The sequence below is a fragment of the Aspergillus tanneri genome (genome assembly GCF_003426965.1).
Source record: "Aspergillus tanneri strain NIH1004 chromosome Unknown AapTan_7_pilon_pilon_pilon, whole genome shotgun sequence".
NCBI lineage: Eukaryota > Fungi > Ascomycota > Eurotiomycetes > Eurotiales > Aspergillaceae > Aspergillus > Aspergillus tanneri.
In genome coordinates, this window is record NW_022984634.1 from 712534 (window position 1) to 736103 (window position 23570).

General features: G+C 48.3%; 8 protein-coding genes across 8 annotated transcripts; 5 read left to right on the forward strand and 3 right to left on the reverse strand.

The window, feature by feature from the left end:
- Positions 1–146: 146 nt before the first annotated feature.
- On the forward strand, positions 147–722 carry ATNIH1004_006837 (uncharacterized protein; the record flags this gene model as incomplete). Its single annotated transcript, XM_033571464.1, has 1 exon — positions 147–722. The coding sequence occupies one exon, from the start codon at positions 147–149 to the stop codon at positions 720–722; it is 576 nt and encodes a 191-aa protein (XP_033424779.1).
- Positions 723–1112: 390 nt separating this feature from the next.
- ATNIH1004_006838 (glycoside hydrolase 5 family protein) lies at positions 1113–2429 on the forward strand (the record flags this gene model as incomplete). Its single annotated transcript, XM_033571465.1, has 3 exons — positions 1113–1842; positions 1905–2038; positions 2148–2429. 3 exons carry the CDS (start codon positions 1113–1115, stop codon positions 2427–2429), a joined length of 1146 nt encoding a protein of 381 aa, XP_033424780.1.
- Positions 2430–2653: 224 nt separating this feature from the next.
- Positions 2654–3917, forward strand: ATNIH1004_006839 (uncharacterized protein; the record flags this gene model as incomplete). The annotated part of the gene is made up of 2 exons (XM_033571466.1): positions 2654–3315; positions 3377–3917. 2 exons carry the CDS (start codon positions 2654–2656, stop codon positions 3915–3917), a joined length of 1203 nt encoding a protein of 400 aa, XP_033424781.1.
- A 1926-nt stretch (positions 3918–5843) lies between these two features.
- ATNIH1004_006840 (proline permease PrnB) lies at positions 5844–7490 on the reverse strand (the record flags this gene model as incomplete). The annotated part of the gene is made up of 1 exon (XM_033571467.1): positions 5844–7490. One exon carries the CDS (start codon positions 7488–7490, stop codon positions 5844–5846), a length of 1647 nt encoding a protein of 548 aa, XP_033424782.1.
- A 1299-nt stretch (positions 7491–8789) lies between these two features.
- Positions 8790–10568, reverse strand: ATNIH1004_006841 (uncharacterized protein; the record flags this gene model as incomplete). Its single annotated transcript, XM_033571468.1, has 1 exon — positions 8790–10568. One exon carries the CDS (start codon positions 10566–10568, stop codon positions 8790–8792), a length of 1779 nt encoding a protein of 592 aa, XP_033424783.1.
- A 2198-nt stretch (positions 10569–12766) lies between these two features.
- Positions 12767–13978, forward strand: ATNIH1004_006842 (uncharacterized protein; the record flags this gene model as incomplete). The annotated part of the gene is made up of 2 exons (XM_033571469.1): positions 12767–12772; positions 13073–13978. The coding sequence occupies 2 exons, from the start codon at positions 12767–12769 to the stop codon at positions 13976–13978; spliced, it is 912 nt and encodes a 303-aa protein (XP_033424784.1).
- Positions 13979–16411: 2433 nt separating this feature from the next.
- On the reverse strand, positions 16412–18186 carry ATNIH1004_006843 (cytochrome P450; the record flags this gene model as incomplete). Its single annotated transcript, XM_033571470.1, has 4 exons — positions 16412–16452; positions 16548–16839; positions 16898–17733; positions 17799–18186. 4 exons carry the CDS (start codon positions 18184–18186, stop codon positions 16412–16414), a joined length of 1557 nt encoding a protein of 518 aa, XP_033424785.1.
- Positions 18187–19584: 1398 nt separating this feature from the next.
- Positions 19585–20218, forward strand: ATNIH1004_006844 (uncharacterized protein; the record flags this gene model as incomplete). The annotated part of the gene is made up of 2 exons (XM_033571471.1): positions 19585–19845; positions 19964–20218. 2 exons carry the CDS (start codon positions 19585–19587, stop codon positions 20216–20218), a joined length of 516 nt encoding a protein of 171 aa, XP_033424786.1.
- Positions 20219–23570: the final 3352 nt, after the last annotated feature.

The following is a 23570-nucleotide window of genomic DNA, read 5'->3' on the forward strand; positions in this document are numbered from 1 at the left end:
AAAAACTATCCCGAAACGCGTTTCCCCGCATGAGGGGATCGATGAGGAGTTGAGATTTCAATACTGAAAGTCATATAAACCCCACTAGATAAATCCATATCCAAAACAACATACACAATTGTTTTACATCTACGGCTACAATCAACATGACACCCTCCCTCCACCCTCTCATCGACAACGGCATCACCAAAGGCACCCCCACCTTCCGCGGCGGCAATCTGTACTGCAAATGCCTGAAGGACAGAGTAGCTATCACACTGGACAGCAACGTCGCACATAATCACGCCTGCGGATGTTCGAAATGCTGGAAGCCCGCTGGGGCACTATTCTCCGTGGTTGGGGTGGTTCCGCGAGACGCACTCCGAGTGACAGCCAACGGGAACAAGCTCTCGATCGTCGATAAGGAGGCCGTGATCCAGCGGAATGCGTGCAGACAATGTGGGGTGCATATGTTCGGACGCATCGAAACGGAGCATCCGTTCAAAGGGCTAGATTTCGTCCACGTGGAATTGTCGGATGTGTCAGGTTGGCAAGAGCCACAGTTTGCGGGGTTCGTGTCGTCAATTATTGAGCAGGGGTTTGAACCGACGGGGATGGATGAGGTGAGGTCGAAGTTCAAAGCGATGGGATTGGAGACGTATGATGCGTTATCGCCGGCGTTGATGGATGTGATTGCGACGTATATGGGGAAGAAGGCGGGGAGGTTACCTGCTCATTTGTAGGCAATTGGGTAGACCGTCAGTCGAGAGGCAAATAGTATCCTTGATGAGTATTCTGTATAATTTAATGAGTTTAGCCGATTGACAGTACAAAATTCTGTCTGTTATCATGAGATTATCCACCATTCCTAATTCGGCACGGAGAACGCTGCAGAGTCAGATTGATGACCGGTTGATCTATCTCTGTTCTGGATCCGGACATGACAGACACTTCTTCTTCGACTCTCCGTGTCCAAGAAGACCCAACCGGACTGTCTCGATGTATAACGGAGATTCATCCGAGATGCTCGTATCAAGCAAGGCAAATGGCATCATAGATCTACTGTTGACTCCTATATAACACGCTCCCAAACCCATGGGTCATTCAACCACAACCTTGTGACATCAGTCAACATGAAATTCGCTCGCTTCTTGGTGACCATGACCGGCCTAGTGTCGGTTCAATTGGCCGTTGCTCTTCAATCACCGTCATGCACCATGTCATCCACTCCCATTCCTTCCGCCACCCCCGGTTCTTTCGCGACCACCTCGGGTCTACAGTTCGTCATTAGCGGTAAGACGGGCTACTTCGCCGGTTCCAACGCCTACTGGATTGGGTTCCTGGCCAACAACGATGACGTGGACCTGGTATTCACACACGTGAAAGAGGCAGGCCTCAAAATCCTGCGCGTCTGGGGGTTCAACGACGTCAACGAAAAGCCCCAGAAGGGCACGGTCTGGTACCAGCTGCACGCGGATGGCAAATCGACCATCAACACAGGAGCGGACGGCCTGGAGCGTCTGGACTACGTCGTATCGTCGGCCGAGAAGCACGATATCAAGCTGATCATCAACTTTGTCAACTACTGGAGTGATTACGGCGGTATGAACGCCTACGTCAAGGCGTACGGAGGCTCCGACAGCTCCGATTTCTACACCAGCGAGAAGATGCAGCAGGCGTATCGCGCATACATCAAGGCCGTCGTGTCGCGCTATAGCGACTCGGCTGCGGTTTTTGCGTGGGAGGTGGCCAACGAGCCACGATGCAAGGGGTGCAATACCACCGTGCTTTATGACTGGATCGAGAGTACCAGCAAATACATCAAATCTTTGGATGCGCAGCATATGGTGTGCATCGGCGATGGTGCGTGGTCTATTGGATATCAATCCTATTTTCTCATCGACGCCTGAAACTAACATGAACAGAGGGATTCGGTCTCAACATTCAGTCGGACGGTAGGTACCCCTACCAGTACTCGGAGGGATCCGACTTCGAGAAGAATCTGGCCATCCCGACCATTGACTTTGGCACATTCCATCTCTACCCGGATAGCTGTGAGGTTTCCCATTCCCGTGGTCGAAATAGAGCCACGCTAACGCGAGAGCGAAGGGGGTACCTCGAACGAATGGGGCAACGGTTGGGTGTCCTCACACGGTGCGGCCTGCAAGGCGGCCGGAAAGCCGTGTCTGTTTGAGGAATACGGCACCACTTCGAACCACTGTGGCATCGAGAAGCCATGGCAGCAAACAGCGCTGAACACGGCGGGGGTATCGGCGGACCTGTACTGGCAGTATGGCGACCAGTTGAGCTCAGGACCGTCGCCCAACGATGGCCACACTATCTACTATGGATCCGACGATTTTCAGTGTCTGGTGAGAGATCACGTGAAGGAACTGGGGCGGAAATCGAATCGGGTTAGCGCTGGACGATCGCAGGAAGGATTGAATTAATTTGACGAGGGAGAGGAGTTTTAGGGACTTTTAGCACGCAGGAATACGTTAGTCGTAACTGGTAACTACGTACTCCGTAGGCTGTACAACTACTCTGTTATTTGTCTGATGTCAGGTGACATAAGACCAGGCAACGAAAACCCTAAAACTCTTGCTTCTCTCCTCTTCAACACTCTGTTCATATTGTATCTCAGTATAAGCTTTTCTACTGCAAATAAACAAACATGGGCAAACCCCAAGATAACCAGGACTCCCCCGACCTGCCACCTCCCTACGAGCAAGCCGTCACGGCTCCATCCTCGTCATCTGCCTTCCCCACCACTGCTCCTGCCCCTGTCCCTATCCCGGGAAACAGTCCCTACCACAGCATCAGCCCTGAAGCCCGCAACAGCAACCAGGTGACTCTGTCCCCGGAGCTTAGCCAAGACGCATCCGCCCTCCACGCCCTCATCACCCGCCAAGCCGACATCCCGCCATGTCCGCTCCTGAGCGTCCGCGGCACACACACCATCTCGCGTTCTGAAAACCACGGCCGGAAACACCGTCGTCGCAACGTCACCGACTTCGACTTCAAGATCGATTTAACCCGGTACGTGGTGGGCAATAATCACGATGACGACACGTGGCATGAGCTGCACGTGGCGCGCGACTCCGACGGAGAGAAAAAATACCGTGGGGGCCGGTTCCCCTCCACGCGATGGAGGGGCCATTGCTGCTGTAGCCGGCAACAACGGATCCGGTTACCCAGTCCGGAGGATGGAGAGGAACATATGGGATTAGTTGGTCGGTCGGAAGGAGATTTGGAACCCTCCTCCTCTCCGGGAGCTGAACCGGGGTTGATCGGGTGGTGTGAGCGGTTTTGTGAGGATCCTGGACAGGTCAAGTCGTATGTTCCCTTCTTCTTCTCCTATTCTGTCAAGTGGAGAAGTTAACTAACTGAATGATAGTTTTACCTTCAAGCGAACCGTCACCGGACTCGACTCAACTATTATTCGCTCCGCACTCAAGTCGCATCTCCGCGCGCTCAACTACAGCGGCACCGTCGATATCTCGACATCGATCAGTAACCGGTCGTTCACAGTGTACTCGCCGCACTGGATCAATCGCGCGCGCAACAACAACTGGATCTACTACGGGTGTATCCTACTGCAGCTGTGGGTGGTCACCTGGCCGGTGATCTGGCTGTTGGAGCACCGATACGAAGTGGTGCAGTCGGAATGGCGATTTTCGCGGGATATCACGCCAGGAGGAAATAGCAAGGCGTACGTGACGGGACAGAGTGAGGCGGCAGTGGCTAAGGATGTGGCGCCCGTGGTAACGCAGGCGGCGTGGGAGCGACGGCGCTCAGGGAATGTGCTGACACAGGAAGAGACGGAGACGCTGCGGCGGTTGGAGCAGGAGGGGCGTGAGAGAGGAGGGCGTGTGGTGGTGGTGAACTGGGGAGAGATGGGAGAATGGGGAACGAATCAATATACCTGGGCGGGATGACCTTTCTTTCTCTTTCTCTTTCTTTTTCGATTCCTCTCTCTCCACTTTCTTAGACTCTTTCTGTTATTGTTACTCTTGCTCTGGTTATGGATAGTCTCTATCTCTGCATAGGGCATTAGCTCTATACCCTAACTTTGCTTAGCTATATTAGTGTTTCCCTTTATATCTGCAGTATATTCATATTCATATAATCCGTTATATTAAACAATGTTAAATAGCACTCCACTTAACGATGACACTGTTAGCCAGTAACAAAAAACAGCCACACTTGACACCACTTTACGAGTCTCAATCAGCAATAGTCTTGGTACCAGGCTTGCTTAATCCACAACAAATAGACATTCGCCTCCAGCTGTTCTTGCCCTGTTCCTGATTCCTCTAATAGCAGGTCTGAGCTGGAGGAAAAGATTAAATACTCCGCGTTCAGCATTATCCCCTGGTCCATGAGACTTCTTCGGCAAGGGATCGACTTTGTTCTCCCCTGGGTATCTCAGTATTAAGGCTACAGTTGATTCATGTAATGGACTGTTATCTTTCCTATCCGGTATGTCAGTCCGTACCCCCTTCTAGAGGAGGGTGGCAATTATGTCTTAATTCTGGATAAGCACTGCCACAAAAAGATTGTTTCTCCGAACGTGCATGTCTCTATCCAGAAGCAATTTGGCCATATTCAAGTGTCCTTTATGCTAGGGAGAGCGCATCCACCATATTTCGCAAAATCATGGTGATACTTGAGCCAATATATGAGCGAATGTTCGTGACTTTGCACTAAGTTCTCCAGTATGGACTTCTGTAACTGTTCCTCTGATATAGTAATCCGGTCTATGTCGATCAGGTTTTCTTTTTGTGCGATCCTATAAGGATTATAAGGCGACCTCACATAATCTTGGAACTCAGAATAATTCCCATTTCACAAGACTAGACTGTCCTCTCTGTTTCGCACTACATCGTGAACCTGTACGGTGCTAGCCTTTACGCCAGTTACCCTCTATTACACAAGGAGCCTGCGTAAGAGCACGTCATTCAGCAGAGAAATACCTACAAGTTGCAAGGTTTATACCTGACTGCGGCGCTGTTCAGTTTCGGGAGAAACAGCATTCACGTAAGAGTTTTGCAACGACGGCGGATTATGCACACGATGTTGGAGAACATGCTGGCAATCCATGAACTATGGAATTAAGTTAACCCCACCGACTCGTCATATGCGACCCTGGTTTCATTGCAGGTCATGGGAACGGATATGGTTGATAAGATGGTGACTCGTGGGTTCGAGCTGGCAGAGGTGGTGCAAGGAGAGCTACGGGGGCTACCGAATTGGGAAATATTGCGGCTCCATGACAATTGTGAATTTCTAGATTTCAGCACTCTGTATGTCCAGGGAGGATATCGCTGTGGTTAATCATCTTATCTCAAGGGAGTTGGAAGCGCGTCCGATTCACGGCCAATATAAGAGGGATGGTGACCCTGCGCATGTACACCATTAATCCTTGGACAACTGATAATGATATCAAGGATATAGTGGAATCGCTGGATGATATAGCACAATATACACTCTGTATATTTCGAGGTCCATGTTCGTCATTTGGATGTGTCAACAGGATAGAAGTTGTTGTGAATGGCATAATCTAATTTGCTTGTTGGATAACACTGATTTTGTACCATATAAGAGAGTAGATTATAAATAAAAAAATTTCTACTATTGCGTACTATTCTATTTATAAAGTATATACTTGCATGTATACTCTCTTGTTACAAATATGTATTTTTATATGGGAGGGTAAATAATACTCTTACCGTAATTTAACTCCCAGTCATCTACTCCCTGCCCTGTTTTGCACGTGAGTTATATCTGATTAATATCAACTTAAAAAGCACGGTATAAAACGGTATCAGAACTACTCAAACATATAATTAAGTACATCCGGGCTACTCCACCAGAGCCAACAACTTCCGATACCAAGTATCCCTAGGCCGTGGGGGTTTCTCCGCGGCGATAATTTCTTCCAACCCAGTATGGAGATCGACATCGGTTGGACGCCAGGCCCAAGGATCAGACCAGAAGACGGCGCGATGGCTGAGATACAGCACCAAGAAGGCGGGGATACCAATGTAAGCGGTAAAGAAGTTACTAGCGGACCACTCAGAGGGAAAGAAGCAGCTGAAGCCGTTGATGAGGGCAAGGAAAATGGCGCCGAACATGCCGACGTACATGCCATAGGGCTGCATGATGGAGCGGTAGGGTTTCTCAACACCCTGGGCGGCGATGGCGCTGTTGAAACGGAAGTACACGATGGAGCAGCAGATCCAGGAGATGAAGCCGGAGGTGTTTGTGAAGTTGATGAGCCAGTTGAAGACGGTGTTGCTGCCGTTGTTGATGGCGAGGTAGGAGAGCAGGGAGAAGAGAGAGGAGGCGCCGACGGCGAGGTAGGGAACGCCCCAGCGGTTGCAAGCCTTGAAAACCCTGGGGGCATTGCCCGAGATGGCGAGCGAGTAGAGCGAGCGCGAGGACATATAGAGGAACGAATTGCCGGCGGACCATGCAGAGGTGAGGATGGCGGCGTTGACGATGCTGTCGAGAACAGGGATGCCGGCGTTGGCAATGGCAACTACGAAGGGGGAGGAGCTGGCGTCGGTACCGCTGCCGTTGACGATGGCCTGAGCCTGCGAAGAGCAGATGACGCCGATGGCGAGAGCGCCCAGCACGTAGAAGAAGACGAGCCGGTAAATGTAGCGGCGCGCGGCGATTGGGACGTTGCGCCGTGGGGATTCCATCTCGCCGCCCGAGATGATGATCAGCTCCGGCGCGAAGATGAAGGCGATGGCGCTCTTGACGATGCACTGGAGAAGGCCGACGAAGCGACCCGCGTCGCCGTCGACGAGGTAGGTGTTCATGGCGCCGTTTTCCTTCCAGTAGTGGAAGCCCAGGCGCTGACGGTTGGGTCCGCCCCCCCAGAAGAGGATGAAGGAGAGGATGAGCAGACCGATGAGGGTGATTATTTTGATGCCGGAGAACCAGAACTCAGTCTCGCCGTAGAATCGCACGGGCAGGAAGTTGAGCAGCACGATGACCACCAGCATGATGGTGATCCAGACAGCGAGGTGCACACCTGAGTTCCAGTACTGGATGACCATGGATGCGGCGACGACCTCGTACGGCACCAGGATGCCCAGCGAGTACCAGTAGAGGTAGCCCATGGCAAACCCCAGGCTGCGCGAGACATAGCGGAAGCCGTGGTAACTCATCGTGCCGCCGTGGACAGGCAGGTAGGAACCGATTTCTGCGATACCGGTGACAAGAGCGTAGACGAGCGCGGAAATGAAGATGTAGCCCAGTAGCAGCGACAGAGGGCCGCCAATGTTCAGCGCCTGACCGGAACCCACAAAGAGACCGGTCCCAATGGTGCCTCCCAGCGCCATCAGCTGGACGTGGCGATTTTTGAGCCCGCGCTGGGTGACTTTATATCGCTCGTCGAGCAGGTCAGCCTCGACCATGGCCTGCATAGTGCCGGCCTTGACATCGGGGGCTGTTTCGACCACATAGGGGGCCGGGGAGATGGATTTCTCGGGAGCCATGGTGAGATGGAGGAGGAATGAAATGGAGGGGAAGGAGAGAAGGACGGCGGGGACGTTATAAGGACGGACAGGGTTGCGATGCAGGATCAGAGCCAGGAGAAGCACGCATTGATCTCGTGTCTGGTTGGACAGCCAAGGATGATAAGAGGATGCGGGGAACGTGGTGGCGTTCTTAGTTCCTTAGTTTTTTAGTGTGCCTGGTGTTTTCTCCTATCATGCTACCCGTGAGTTTGGATAGGAAGAGGAGGTCCGGACTATGTCGGCCAAGTTTTATCAGAATGCAGCAGAAGACAAGAGACAGATACGATAATAGTCTCTTTTCTCCCTCTTATCTTTTCACTCTTTTCACTTCTTGCCTTGGCTACCTCTGTTAGCTCAAATCGTACCCAGCCTACCGGACCGGCCACCGGACCGGATTCCTCTGAAGCTTATCGCAAGCGCCATGAATTCCCCCAATTTAATCGGTCCGTGGTTGAGGATTCTCGTATGGCAGGAAGCCAATCGGTTCGTCCCATACCAACAGGGCTTGGAACCGGGATTGGACCGGTCTCTGTCCGGAACACGACTGGAGTATACCGCTGTCTCCAAGACTATGACGGCAGAGATAAAGGGAGAGATTCCAATGGATGAATAGTGATATAAATCTGAAGTCCAATGGTTGATAGAGTCGCTCCATGGTCTCAGAATGCATGGATCAATCTCTGTTCTCCAGAATCTCCACCACTTTATTTCGCCATTATGTAATGGAATGCCCGGGAAGTGCAGCCATTGGTGAATCGGGGAAATCGACCCCAGCTCCTGCCACGAGTCTTTTAGTCGGATGTTAAGCCTCTCCGGTGGGGAGATTCAGCCGATAACAGACTATGACACATAGATATGCACGTTCTACAATAGGCCCAAGGTTATATTGTAAAGCATGTGCTTTAGTTTGGCTCTTCCACAAATAGCTTAGTATGTATGGGAAATCACATGCTGCAATGTACTGCCTGAGGCCTCCTATTCAGCACGTGACCACCTGCGCATCAGCGAGAGACTGCTTCTCTTCTTCTCTCTCAATTCTGCCTTGTACACAATCCTACTATCTCGGTCATTAAGGGGAGAATAGCGGTAATATTAATCCATGCCAGAAAATTGAAGATTAATTATGCTTATTCTTCTTTGTCCCCACTAAATATAGCTATATCTGTTCATAAAATGCGTCAAAATTTCCCAGGCAAAAACCCATTGAATAATTAATTAGACATTATTATTTATATATACTATTATACTCTACTATACAAACCAATATAATACAGTCCTCTACCGCACAATATAAAACCCACTCACGGCAACCTGTTTATCGCGCATCTCCGCCGCCGCCGACCGAATGCCGAGCAAATGCAATGGGACATTCTCCACCATTTTCTGTCCCCTTATGCGCGTACTCTGATACCCTTCTCGCGTGCGATCGATCCAGGAAGCGTTCTCCGGCGATGGAGCGCTCCCGATACCCGGCGCCCAGGCCGGATGATCCAGTGCGGCCTGCGCATATGACGCATCCCATACTTCAGCGAGGTACGCTGTCTCAGTAGCTTCTTCTCGGGAAGCGAGGTCTTTCTCTGTTCCCCTGATTGGGGGCGGGATATCAGGACGGAGGAAACCCATGATACGGATTTGGAACTTGGGTTGGAATTGGGCCTGAGTCTGTGGCTGTGTCAGGGGCCGGTCTGCGTCCAGGAGTCGCAGAGTGCAGGTTTTCATCATTGTATGGGATATAGTAACTCTTGTTTGCTGCGAAGGGTCCATGTTTCGGATGGATACGATGGCAGGGTGCCATTGAGCCTGTTGGTCTAGGGGATCGACGCAGCGCGCCCAGCCAAAGAAGAAGCCATGGAGTTGATGGATAATTGAATCGGGAATTTTGGCGAGAGAGAAGCGGACATCTAACTCCTTTTCCCCCTGGGGTATTGCACGGGACTTGAAGTCTATTGGAAACGGTGGTTCAGGGCCCAGATCGAAAGACTCCATGGTCTGGAACTGACCCCGCATCGGTGGTGGGGCCGTCCTCTCCCCGGAACCATTCTTCACCCACTCAGCGACACGATTTCCTACGCCGCTGGTGGAAAAAGCACCCTTCGTCGCCGCTTGCTTGATACCAACAGGCTGGAGGGGTTCGATCCGAGATTCAATGGCCGATGACACGGGTCCAATGACACGATTAACCGTGGCCTGCGCATAGATTTCCATGACCATGGCGCCCATTTCCAAGGGCAGGGTGCTAAGACTGGCGCCGCGGATGGAACTGGGTTTCATTGAAGTCGACAGCACGCGGAAGACCGGACTGGTACATAGAACTTTCTTCTTGGGTCCCGCGCACAGCACGAGTTGGAAGTATCCGTCGCCGGCTTCGGCGGGGATGCGCGATACCACGGTTTCCCGAAGGGAGTGGGTGCGTGTTCGTCCGGAGGTATTCTTCCGACGGAACTTGTCGATGTCGCGCTGCCAGGCACGTTCGTCGGCCGGGGGAACCTGGTCAGCGCGTAGAGGCATTGATGGTGTCACGTTGAGCCAGTCATTGGTGAGACGGAGGAGGGCCTTGGTGCGCATGCCGGTTTTGCCTGTCCAGCCTTTGTTTTGGAGCCAGAGGGTGCGGTCAGTCGGGAGGGTGGAATCGGAGAATATGGAGACGGCGACGGAGGTGGTGCTGCCACGGTAGAAAATCACGCCGTGGGAGTGTCGTAGAATAGTATAGTGTTTGTTAGATTCGGTGGGATGGGTGATGAGACCGCCGAGGAAATGGCGAGCTTCGCCATATGCTTTTTGGACAGTTGACGGACCGGATGGGGCGGTGGGAGAAGGGCCGGGAGAAGAAGCGGTCGGTGGGGGGATATGAGTGGCAGCACGCCGGACTGGCGGAAGGGAGAGATCGGGAGATTTCAGGTCGGAATGGCTGGAATATCGAGGCAGAGTATGCGCAGGCACCGTGGCACGCGATGGTGGATGGAGATTAGGGGGAGCAGTGACGACGCCACAGGACACGCCGGTGTCATCGTATGGGGGAGGAGAGGGGAGGGGTTTTCGTTTGATATCGGAGGGCATTACGATGATGCGATTGAAGATGTAGAATACATGTACCTATATAGATACTCCGTAGATCAAATATCAAAAGAAATGAAGAAATTACTGGAATTGGCCAATGGTACCTCCGCAGTCAGGTGACGTTATCGATAATGTTGAAGGTTGTGTATTGTACGCTAGTCTACCTTCAGGAGTCATGTTGATCCCCGGCTCTGGAACAACTATGTTCCGTGCCTGAGTGGGGGATCTTGGATGTAGCACCTCGACAGATAATGTTCTCGGATATCAGGCTAGTACCGAATAGGAAATTAGATACTGTCGGCTAGTCCCGAAGAGGAAATAGGGTATGGTTAGCGAAAAGGTCTTATTTGAATGGATTGAGCTGGTTGGGCTCTTCTTGATTATATTCTTCTTGTTGTTTTTGTTGTGTGCTCCGTTTGGGGGGGGGGGGTGGTTTCCCGATCTAGTTACATGATCTGGTCCACCAACGGCCATATTATATGACAGATACTAACCTTGAAAAGGTGCTTAAACGATTATTTTGGATGATTTCTTGATTATACTCATCAACATATGATCATTCTAATGATTATTATTATGGATTATTAGGTTGCTTCTCCTGTTAGGTGTAAGGGGAGCTCGTTTTACCCCTCTTTTATGGCATTATTACCGCACCATTACGGCCAACTTATTTTTAGACCCTAAAGTTTCCCACGGCAGTATTGGCAGATATCATGACTAATATTAAATTGTCATTCGATACCGACACCTGTAAGGAATATTACAAAAATATTATAAGCTAGTCACGCAACAGTAAGATAGACCAACTCGATAGATCTTTAATATTTAAGTATATTAATCTTTGAAACACATAAAAGTCGTTGGTTAAATAAATATTGTTCCACCTTATTCTATTGAGTGGTATCCTTTGTGTTGGCCTTTAACGGCAAAATAGGTACTAATATCCCGGAAGAAAGTTAGTAGTATAAAAATCATATTACTATCAGATACTGTTCCGGCGTTATTACAAGTCTTACCACGAAATCAACACACCTCAAGGCTCAGCGCAACATTGCCTTACCTTCATGCCGTCATTGAGGAGGGACTCAGGATCTATCCTCCGGGCTCTCAGAGATTTCCACGAATATCTCCTGGTTCCAACATTGATGGATACTGGATTCCAAAAGGGATGCGAATGCGTAGTCCATGTCTTTATGTCTCTCCACCCTTTCCAAGTGAGAATAAAAATTAATATTTTGCACTGATCTAGACTGAAGCCTACACCAGCGCTTTCACGGTCACGTATGACGAGAAATATTTCCCGGAACCATATAAATTTGACCCCAACCGATGACTGGATCCAATACATCCCGATGTGAGAGAAGCGAGTCAACACCCGAGGGTGTCTTTGACGAAAGTAAATCGGAGACAAAGACAAAAAAAAAAGAAAAGGTCAAAACGATTCGGATACTAATTCAGCTATTTCGTTCTTTCGGCTTCGCTATGGTAGAAATAAATCAGATCCTGGCCAAGGTGATTTCCCAGTAAGGCTTGGAGCTTATCAACTATGGTCTGGACTGGCAGGCAGAGAGCCATCTGCATGTGATATGGAAACCTGCTCTAAATGTCCGCTTCTACAACCGCCACTTCTAGTAATAATCCCGGAAAATAGCGCCGTTTCTAGCAAGGCCGAGAGATTAAGAATGGTGTAGCATACCTCCCTGGTTCGCGCTTCAGCCCGAACAAGATCCCGCCGTTCGAGCGCCCACGTTAGGTTCTGGGATTGCTCAATCTTTGAGAGAGGAAGCGAACAAAGATGACATGAGGGGATACTGGAACTCTTGCATTCAGACACTGGTTTCACGGGCCATGATGAGGCTCATGTACCATTGGAATTAGACATTACTCTTTGGTATCTCTATGACTACGTGAACACAATTCTTGGAACGGTAGCCCTCCTTGCCCCTTTGGGAAAACAGCCGAAGCCACCAAACCAAATCATTAGTGCTACGCAAGGATGTATATGTAGATCTGTGGAGATAGCCTGAGATCACGGTATAAGTTAGCAGTCAGCCTGATCCCGGATAGGCGGATTTCTACTTTCAGTTAGTGCCTCAGACAGCTGTCATTTGCAGTTCGCCCATGAGTCAAGCACCCCTATTATTAATACTATGACTACAGTTTGCGGAGAGTTCGTATATAATTACCAGTGGTCGATCATGTCCGTTGCTCAGGCATGGTTTGATATAACCCCCATTGAACCCTTGTACCCTACAAATCAGTATTATATGACTAGACGGGATACTTTTATTGTCCCCTCTTATCGTCCTAACTATGTCGCGATATTCCAACGCCCACCAGGCTTCCGCTGGCCCCGGTGATGCCCGACCCACGGCCTTGCAAATTATCCGCGATGAAAACCTGCAGGGCCAGATGAAACAAAAGGCAAGAAGCTCTTATACATATCTCTTTTTAGCTCTGCATCTAACTCTTGCGGAACCTATCTGCTGTTTTACTATATATAGGTTATTCTTATCACTGGATGCTCCTCTGGAATTGGTGTAGAAACTGCCCGCGCCCTGGCCAGCACTGGCGCCAGGGTTTTTCTTGCCACACGTTCTTTGGAAAGGGGACAAGCAGCCTGCAAACACTTTTTAGAGTCTGGCCGGGTAGAGCTTCTCCAGCTCGACACCAGCTCCATATCCTCAGTCCGCACCGCAGCAGAGACGTTTCTTGCCAAGTCGCGCAGCTTAAACATCTTAATCTGTAACGCGGGTGTGATGAACGTGCCAACGCGAGAGGAATCTGTTGATGGGTTTGAAATACAGTTTGCAACAAACTATCTCGGTCACTTCCTGCTATTTTGGCTGTTAAAAGATGCGATGCTAAAGGCTGCCACAACCTCTCCGGGATTTTATTCACGTCTTATCACCGTGTCCAGTAGCGGGCACCACGCGTCAGAAATCCAGTTTGAGGACTGGAATCTGGCTTGTGACGGTGCCTACCACCCAAGTAAGGCCTATGGTCAAAGTAAGCTAGCCCAGATATACATGGCCAACTATATCGACCGTTATTATGGGCCCCAGGGACTGCACGCGCTGAGTGTAATGCCTGGGGGGATTTTTACAAATCTGCAAAAATACATCCCCCAGGAGATGCAGGAGAGTTGGAAAGCCAATCCCACGGTTATGAAATGGATGAAGAGCCCAGAGCAAGGTGCGGCCACTACCGTCCTGGCGGCTGTGGGCCAGGATTGGGAGGGCCGCGGTGGCAGGTACTTGGAGGACTGCAGAGAGGCCAGCGCCACATCTATCAGTCCAGGAGTGGCAGGGGTAAAAGACTATGCCTACGATGAGTTCAAAGAGGCACGGCTATGGTCGCTAACTCTGCAAATCCTGGGGATTCAGGACTCGAAATATCCCTCGCAGTAATGATCTGATGTGAGGAAACAGGTGTGAGAGATTAAAAAAAAAGTCCCGACAATGTTCCATTTCAACGTTGATGTCTTGCAGGGGAATCATCCAGAGGCTCTGATGTCCAGAGGGTCGCACTTCTCGCGCACAAATTTATGGTGACGTATTCGTCGAGGACCAACATGTGGGCTGACTGAAACCATAAAAAAAGAAAGACAGAAAGACAGACAGAAAGAAAGAAAGAAAGAAAGAAAGAAAGAAAGAAAGAAAGAAAGAGAGTAAAAAAATAAAATGCAGCACTATCTCTGCTTTATTTTAGAATTCCTGGTATCTGCAAAATGTAAATCAAGTTTGCCCGCAAATAATGTCAGAACTCGTCTATTATTCCATCATTTTCGCTACTCCATGTTCCGTATGTTGCAACATGGTCAGTTGCGTGCTCATAATAGCGTTGTAGGCGATCGAATTCATTCCTTGGATTAGCGACCACAGATTCTGAAGCTGGAGCCAGATTAATGCCTGAAACATAGGACCATTCCTTCGGTCTTTTAATCTGGTAGTCACCCACGAACATACTCCGGGGATTTTTGTGTTTTTTGTTGCGGGTATATAGTAATGACCTTGTCGTTCACAGTAGCTAGCTTTTCACGCAAGATAGTCAAGAGAATGATATAGTCCGAACGCGTGTTGTAATTATTGTAGTGGAGAATGATCCTGCAGTTTTTGTAGGCATCCTTGTGCCAGGCCAGCACCATATCTAGGGCTTCAGCGTATAAGCTACGCATTTTGTTCTCTAGTTCTTCTAGAATATGTACAATGGTTACTAGACAGCCAAAGACAGCGCCATGCTTATTACTGGGACTGCTGGAAGCTATATTCCCTACCGTATGTTGTTCTTCAAACTAAATATATCCATCTCTAGACTACAGGACACACCTAGACTGCCTGGGACCGACGGCTCATCACTTCCAGTGCCAATGAATGAGCTCCCCGAAGTCAAGTGCTGGCATAGAAACCTGAGTAAATAGGGAGGCTGTCTTTTCCATCCGGGGAGGAAGCAAGTTGGTTAGTGTGTCGCGGTCCAAGCCGGGCAAAGAGGATTGTGCCATCATATTCGATACGATGCTACTCTACTCATCAGTAAACTGTGGAGTAGTAGGCCTTAATGACGAGGTCTTCCTACTTCCTAACATAGATGAGGATTCAGATGCCGGTAGCACTAGTACTGGGGTATCGCTGCTGGATAAGACCCTGTTGCCTGGCTGTCATCGACAGTTATCTGATTTCCTGCGCGGTACCGTAGCCTCTTTCCAGCGTTTAATATGTGCATGTGGTGACATTCGCCTTACATCGATTACAGCCTGTCCTCTGACCGCTGCATCTTAACTGTGTCTGTCAATACTCTCCATCTGTTGTTTGTATAATTAAAACGCGTTCCACAAAAGACATACTTTCTTCAACCGACACTGGTCACATGCTGAATGAGGAGGTAACAAGCATCCCATCTGGCTGAAAGCCACGCCATCTGCGCGCTCGACGAACTCAGGCTGCGAGTCCAAACGCAGCGTTCCAAGCATTGCACTATATTGTCTGAAAAAATCCGGTGAGCCAACTGAGAGATCCTGTAAGGAGCGCCCTTAGAAATAAACTGTCAGATTCACCGGCCTTCTCTTGGCTTTCTTTGATTTCATCTTTGGCTAGCAATATTATTATCTAATTGGAACAGACGTACAGTGGTGGATTGAGAAGGAATGCAATAGAGCCTTGCATTAGACCCTTGTGTAATAATAGTGCCATTGACCGGGGTTACTATATTGCCCGGTCTGACCGCATCTTACATGCATCTGTAACACCTAAAAGCAGAAAGTCTCCGATACCACGTGTAGTAACGGTACTCTTTTGCGTGGTAAGTCTCGGTATGTCAGTGCCAGCTGGCGCGAGAATGGCTATTATTGAAGTAGAGTGGATAGGTGAATGACCAGATATCATTGAATTAGTATATATAGTTGATGGTAAGAATATAATTGTTAAACTGCTTTCATATGGAAGTTCTAATTGTGTCTGATAGTAGATAAGACTATAGGGCCTTTAGAAGTCCAAATATAGGAGCAGATAGATCTAAAGCTATAGTAATTCTACAAGAAGATTGAAAGAGTATCAGTCTAGAAAAATAAATGATAAAGGTGTAACATAATCTAATATTCAATTACACATAATGGAGATCCTGCAGGGCTGGCTGCAGTAAGAGAAGTAACTAGATAAATAGGAATGCAGGTAAATAGGTATTATTTATCTACTAGATCCAAGTCTAATAGGGTACATGCATAGTCTCCTCTAATAGCTATCACTGCAATATATCTCAGAAAGCATACAGCACCTCTGCCTTTTTAAACCCGCCGACACGTTAAGCGCACTTGATCTGCATCTCTCATCCGCAGAAGGAGCTGCATATCAACATCCCTCGTCGTAGCGAGAACCCTTGCGCGTGTCTCCTGTAAAGTTTCTCCGGGGTTCGGGATAGCGTATATGCGATGGCCCCGAAGAAGACTGGCCATCACTGCTACAAATTCTACTTGCGAGAACTTACTCCCGGGGCAATTCTGGGGTCCGTCCGACCATGGAAAGTACTTGCACAGTGGTGGGGAGATAACCTGTTCGGTTACACCTATCGCTGCCTCTGTTGTTACCCATCGCGAGGGTTTCCAGGCCATAGGATCTTCCCAATACTGAGGGTGAATGTGCATGTCAAGAAGGCTTGGATGTACCCCAACGTTAGAAGGAACAATTATAGTTCTCTCACCCACTTTCAGCTGTTGAGGCTGATCGCTGGTCCACTTAGGCAAGGACATAATAGGCGGGAAGAGCCGAAGGGTTTCGAGCTTTAAAGAACAGTAAGCATATAGAATCCAAATATCAGCAAAAATTAGTTAGACATACCATGACAGCTCTGCAGCGACTCAGTCTGGGGAAAAGATCGGCGTAGTGACCTTTAATGTCGTCGTCAAGAGCATGCAGTTCTTCGGCCACCCAATCTTGAATCTCTGGATATGCAGCTAAAAGAAGCACCCCAAAACTCAGCGTATTGGCAGTTGTATCGTGACCAGCAAAGTTGATAACAAAGATATTACCAAAGATCTCGTCGACTGCGAGCCCTTTTGGCGGGGAGCCGCTTGTCCCTTTTTTGCCCTGAGCGTCTTCCTTCTGCTTCAGGTCCATTGCCCGCACGAACGAGGTCATGAGGCCGCCCGTGCCAGCCTTTCCCTTATTCAATGCCTTGGTCTCCTCATCCAGCATGCGGACCATGTACTGTTGAAAATCATCGGCAGCTTTGGCGAGCTGATGCCACGACCTTGGGGCGAATGAAAGTGTGAGCCATTTCCGCGGTATTAACATCAGTAGAATACAGTTATCTAGTACGGTCTGGAGCGCATCACGGTAGCCAACCGACTCGTTTCGGTCATCTTTATCCACGGTGTTCTTATTGCTGCGGCAGCTGCTTGCGCTACTATGGAAGGGCATTGATTTGCGGAATCCTGTGGCAGCAAGAACATTTAGCGAGAGGGTACGCGTATCCTTTGCCACGCTGGGAATCTGGCTGTTATTATCAGAGGACGAAGTCCAGATATCCACCATGTGACGGGTTTGCTCGACACTTTCATCCCACACGAAGGACATGACCCTCTCGTTAAAGGGAGTGGCCAGGAATTTCCGGTGACGTGGCCAGTCCACCCAACTTGCGGTCGAGATACAGGGTCCATAAACTTCAAGTACCTCTATTACCCAGAATAGTCAGAAAACAAACATTGTTAAAGTAGAAAATTATTGGGTCGGGACATACTGTACATTTTACTAGGCCGAATAAAATCCGCTCGCCGCTGGAAGATATCGTGGATTGCCTCCGAGTCAGCGACATTAATGTAAATATCCCGGGGGGTGACGATGGCCCATATGGGACCATAGCGTTGGTGGGACTCCCCTCTGTCGGCGAAATACCATCCCCGGCGAGAGTAGCGACCGAAGCTGTAATTGCGCCAGTTGATCGGCAGCCGTTCGAGCCACGGCCAGACAATCGGTTCGAACACCATCCAGAGCGAGTTTTGAGGGTCGACATAGAGACGCACTAGGGGAATCCCCATGGCTGAGGCGCGACGGTAATTAATCTCCACCGTCACTAGACCCCAAACCAGGTATGCGAGGGCTAGCAGGCCCAGGAGTTGCAGGAACATAACGATAACTGAGTAGACGTGAGTGTACTTAAAGCAAGAGAGAGAAGAAATGGCAGGGGGAGTTGAAAGGTATTGGGAAAAGGAAAAAAGTGAGCAAGTTGAAAGAAGAGGAGACGGGGCAAGAAATTGAGGGGGGAAGATGCAGGACCATGTCTAGGGCTTACCAAAGTATCTTGGGTACGCCGTTGGCTTGCCCAATATCCATCCGGAAATGGCATGACTGGAGTGGAAGCAACCGTCCGCACTAAAGGACCGGGATCGATAAGGCTCAGCAGCCAGTTAGGGGATCAGCGCGACAATGCTTGTTCTTCCTGTGTGGGTGGGAAACACTATATCTCCCTGCTCGGTTCATCTGGGGGTCGTCTAGGACTTGCATTCCCTTCTTTTGGTCTTTTGGTCCCTGTAGGTCCACCTGACACGCAAGCGGCCAGTTTATCGCATTTCGACCCCAAACATATAGCAAGTTTGCCTCCATTATGCATCTGCGAAGTGCATTTTCCCTCTCAGGTAATAGCTGCTTGTGGGCCGCAGTCAGAAATAAAAGTAAAATCTGAAACATGGCTTGTTCAACTATCACGGCGGGTGTGTATAAGCCTCTTCTCAACAATCGACAAGGACAAGCTCCCTGATCGGAAAACCTTGAGAGAAAATGTTAATCAATTTTCAGGAGGGCTTTATGGCCATTATCCAGGAAACAGAGCTTCATTGTCTAATCTATCTCCCGCTGATAGTGCTGCTGCTATAGCGACTATGGGCTTTTACTATCTCCCCGCGACTTTATCGAGACCAGTTGGAATACCTACCATACTGGATTCCATGTAAGTGAATGATCTATCATGTGAAGTATAAGATCCATAATATATTTCAATCCCTGGCTGTCCGCTGACACTTGCAAGACATAGGTAGGTTGCCCAGTATGTCTCGCACGAGCAACACTGACTAGTTGAATCCCTTTAACGGGCTAGGTCACGTTATAGTTACTCTTTCTTCGGAATTCCAATGATTTATTTTTACGGGCAAAAAAAACCTTCAACCACCGGTTGTGTACCCTGCGTATCGCCGGGCAAGACATTGTGATGGTTACAACGGCTGCCCAGATATCTGTAATGAGGAGGTCGCTCAAGTTTCGCGCGAGAGCAAGGCGATCCTATGGCGGACCCCGCCGAGGGCTACGTCTCGATCTTCCCAAACCCAAGACAGATGATAGCTGCGCACACGGGAATAGCTCTACTGCATAAGCAGTTCACGCAACCAGATGACATGCACCGATTCATGGTCAACTCATTGCTTTGGGTGAACAACACGTTGCGATGGGATTCCTTCTATTAAAAAAGCATCCTCAGCTCGACCCCTGAGATCAAGGTCGTTTCTCTCGAATGCTTATGCGGAGACGTGATAATGGATGCCCAGATTTCATCATTTTTTGGTCCACGGCTGCTCGAGCTAGAGCCAAACCTCCGATCAATCCTCAAGCGGGTCTCGTACAAACTCCCATCTGTTCTGGTCAAGCGTGCAACGCGGCTCCGAGATCGTCTTGTTGGCGTTCTCACTCAATACTATTCCCTGCCCGCGGAACAGCGGACGGGGTCGGTCGCATTCAAGGAAGTCTATGATGACTACAGGCATGCAGGGCTATCTGATCGAGACATTGCCGGCATCGTCTTTACTATTCTTTGGGGGTAAATCTTCTCAACAAGGCTCTCTCATGTTCTGATCATAACGTAACTGAATCAAATCGGCTTGCAGACTCAATTCAAATGTCACTGTGATTTCATAGTGGATGATTGCCCATCTATTGAACAACCCAACAGTTGTCAATCAGATTCGAGAAGAGATTGCACCTATGATGAACGAGGAGGCGTTCGGCCCGCATATGCATACGTTCGATTGCTATCGGTTTCTCCGAAACAAGTCGCTCCTGCGGAAAGTAGAGTTCCGCGGATTCGGAGGGAGGCACCACTTTGTGCAGCGGCAGAACTACCGGCAGACACCATGTTCTCGCCTTCTTGGCTATACTGTTGTGGAGATATAATTTGGAGGTGATTAGGCCCGATCAAGAAGTGCTGGGTGTGCGAGGGAAATGTTTTCCCAGATTAGATGAAGCGAAGCCGAGTCTGGGACCTGGCCGGACGATGGGCGGAGATGATCAGATTCTGAAGATCACTCAGAGGCAAGTGTAGGGAATATCCATGGTTGTACATGGTATCCTGGTTGAAAATGAGGATGCACTTACATGCTGACTTGCATACGAAGTACTTGGGGGGTGTGATAACTGAGCAATCAAAAGCCATTATTTAACTTCTCGGGCCTATGGTACCTGTTTCCCTATTGTACCTACAGCCCTGTTCGCCCCATTGGCCGTCGATGATGCTGGAGCATTCCGCCGCCATACATAACGTAGCCGGACACCGAATGGCCCGCTTTCTTCCCCCCCTTTTAAAAACTTCAACATCTCAATTTTTCTAGTCATGTGATCGATATTATAAAAATTTCAAAATGAGTGCCATTTCTAAAGATAAAAGGATGCAAATGGCTATTAATACATGGAATAATGGCCAATTTTAATCAAAAACTGCCTGTGCTAAGGCATTTGATGTGCCTAGAAAAACTCTCTGCCATTAACTTAATAGAATAACTTCCCGCAAGGAAAAGCTTGCTAATAGTTGAAAATTATCCAATCTTGAAGAAGAAACATTAAAAAGATGGATTATTAATATGTATAAGCGTGGTTTACTACTACAGAACTCCCAAGTTTGATATCTTGCAGGACTTTTAATATCTGCACGTTAAAAAGCTTCGTTGTTATCCCAGACCTCTACCTCAAACCTAGTTAGTAATAAATAAGTTAGTCGATTTATTGCACGCCATAATAATATTAAATCAAGATATAATCGTCGATACGACTACCAGCGGGCGAAGTGTGAAGATCTGCAGGTTATTTAGGGCTAGTTTTAATTGGTTTAAAACACTATTTAAAAATATGGTATTTTAGAACAAGATATCTACAATATGGATAAAACTGGCTTCCAAATAGGTGTGACACTAGCAGCTAAAGTTGTTTGTGGTACGTAAACACGCAAATCTAGTATTAGATTAATCCAACCAGATAATAGAGAATGGGTTACATTAATTGTGACTGTTGGAGGAAGCGGCTGGGTTTTACCCCCCTAGATTATTTTTGCTGGAAAAAAACATTAATCTCAGTGGTATTCTGTTCTACCTAAAGATTATCGATTAAGTCAGAGCGAGAATGGCTGGACTAATAATAATCTGGGACTAGAATAGCTACAAGAATTTTTTAACAAGCATACAAAATCCCGCACTGTTGGTTAATATCGATTGCTTATTTTAGATAGCCATGGGAGCTATGCAACTGCTGAATTTAATTAATATTACATGAAACATTTAATTATTCCACTTTATATGCCTCCTTATTCATCTCACCTTTTTTAACCGCTTGATGTTAGCTGTTTTGCACCTTTAAAGCGCTTTTATGGGCAAAAAGTGCAAGAAATAATGAATAGCGGTATAAAAACTATTAATAAGGTAGATTTTCTATCTATCTATTTATCAGTCTACTTAAAAGCAATGTTATCAGCAAATATATTAAGTGGATTTAAAGCTACTGGCCTTATTCCTCTTAATTCTTCAACTGTGATGTCAAAGCTAAAAGTCAAGTTAAAAACTCCGCCATCTTCTTCAGGCAGCAACCAATCATTTTACTTGGGGAAAACACCTTATAATCTTTATCAGTTAAATCGACAAACTGCTGATACTTTGCTCGATAAAGCTATGAAAGGCAATGAGATTTCTATGCAGCAAATAGCTTTATTAAGGGATGAACTTCATCGACGTCAGGCAGATGATGAGTACCAGAAGGACAAGAAAGAGGTGGCTAGGCAGTTTATTCAAGATGCAGGCAGTCTAACCACTGATAAGGCACTCCAAATAACGCAGGAAAGGGAGGAGGCAATTCAGGCAGAGGCTCAGGCACCAAGGCTACGGAGGCCCTCTACATGTAGTGATTGCAATATTCAGGGCCATAATCGATTAAAACGCCCTACTAGGTAGTACTACGCTCATTATTTTATAATATATTTCATTTGTATAGCAATAAAGACCTCAAATATTATCCAAATGGTGGGAGGAGGCGAGGCGGTGAGAAATCGGGCCATTCGGTGTCCGACTACGTTTTAGTCATCATTTATGTACGCTAAGTTAGTTCTTAGTAACGTAATTGGTAAACGACAGTAGTTATTGCAATATCGCTCATCACACGGCCGGTGAGGTAGGGGACTGGACGAGGTAGTAGGACACTATGAGCCGTAGAACAGTCGAATATAAGAAGGGGGCCCCAGGGGCCGCCCTGATGGCGGCCCTGGGGAGGACTGAGGGAATTCTATTGAGTCTTCTGAAGGAATGTATTGCCTAAGCTATCTGCTTGAATTGCCTCCCTCTCTCTGGTCTGCTACCTTAAGTAGCAGACCGCTATTTAACCTAGTGTCTACCAAGGCCTTCCAGTGTACTGCCGTGGGATCCCATCATACGATGTGGAATCGTATGATGTGGGATCATGTCTTCGGGGTGCCTACGTGTTGTGGCCATATTCGTCAGGCACTATACGTCTTAGTCATCCCTGGGATAACATTATATTTGCTGGTATTGGATGACAATAATGCAATTAATTCTTGGGAGATAAACAAAAAAAAAGGTTATAAAAGCTTTTAACATTAACCCCTGGTGGTAAATGTATTGTATGAGGGAACGGTTTAGTTATTTTAAAAGGCTTAAACTTAACATCTTGGTACTGAAGTTGTAAAGGGTTGGTGTCGCGGGCTAGTAGCCGATTCAACCTATATAATAGATTTGGACTAAAAGAACTCGCTGAGGAGCTTCTATCTGCGGCACGGCCGAACAAGTAAATGTGTGTGCGAGGTAAACGAGATCACGGGAGAGTTCTACACGACCTCGCTCGAGCCCGGTATACGGGCTCGAGTATTTTGCGGGCCCTGCCCGCTACAGCTGGAGCCAATTTGACCTCTCGGGCCAATGTCCCTATTATCCCTGTTGTCCTTATTGTCCCTATTGTCCCTACTGTCCCTACTGTCCCTTTTGGCCCTGTTGGCACCTTTGGCCCATCGGCCCTCGATCCATGTCATGTGACTCTCCACATTGTTTGTTTACTGCTCATTTTCCTCTTCCTTTCTTCCCTTCTTCAACGATTCCTTCTTGTACATAACCTACCTTATAGGTTCGACGGGTTCAGCCCTCGACAGAGGTGCTTTATAAAGTATCTCTGCCAGATTAAGCTTTACAGCCTTTTCTTCTTCCTTCTTAGAAACAGGAGATACAGAGGTATTAGATAGAGACACAGACGAGCTATG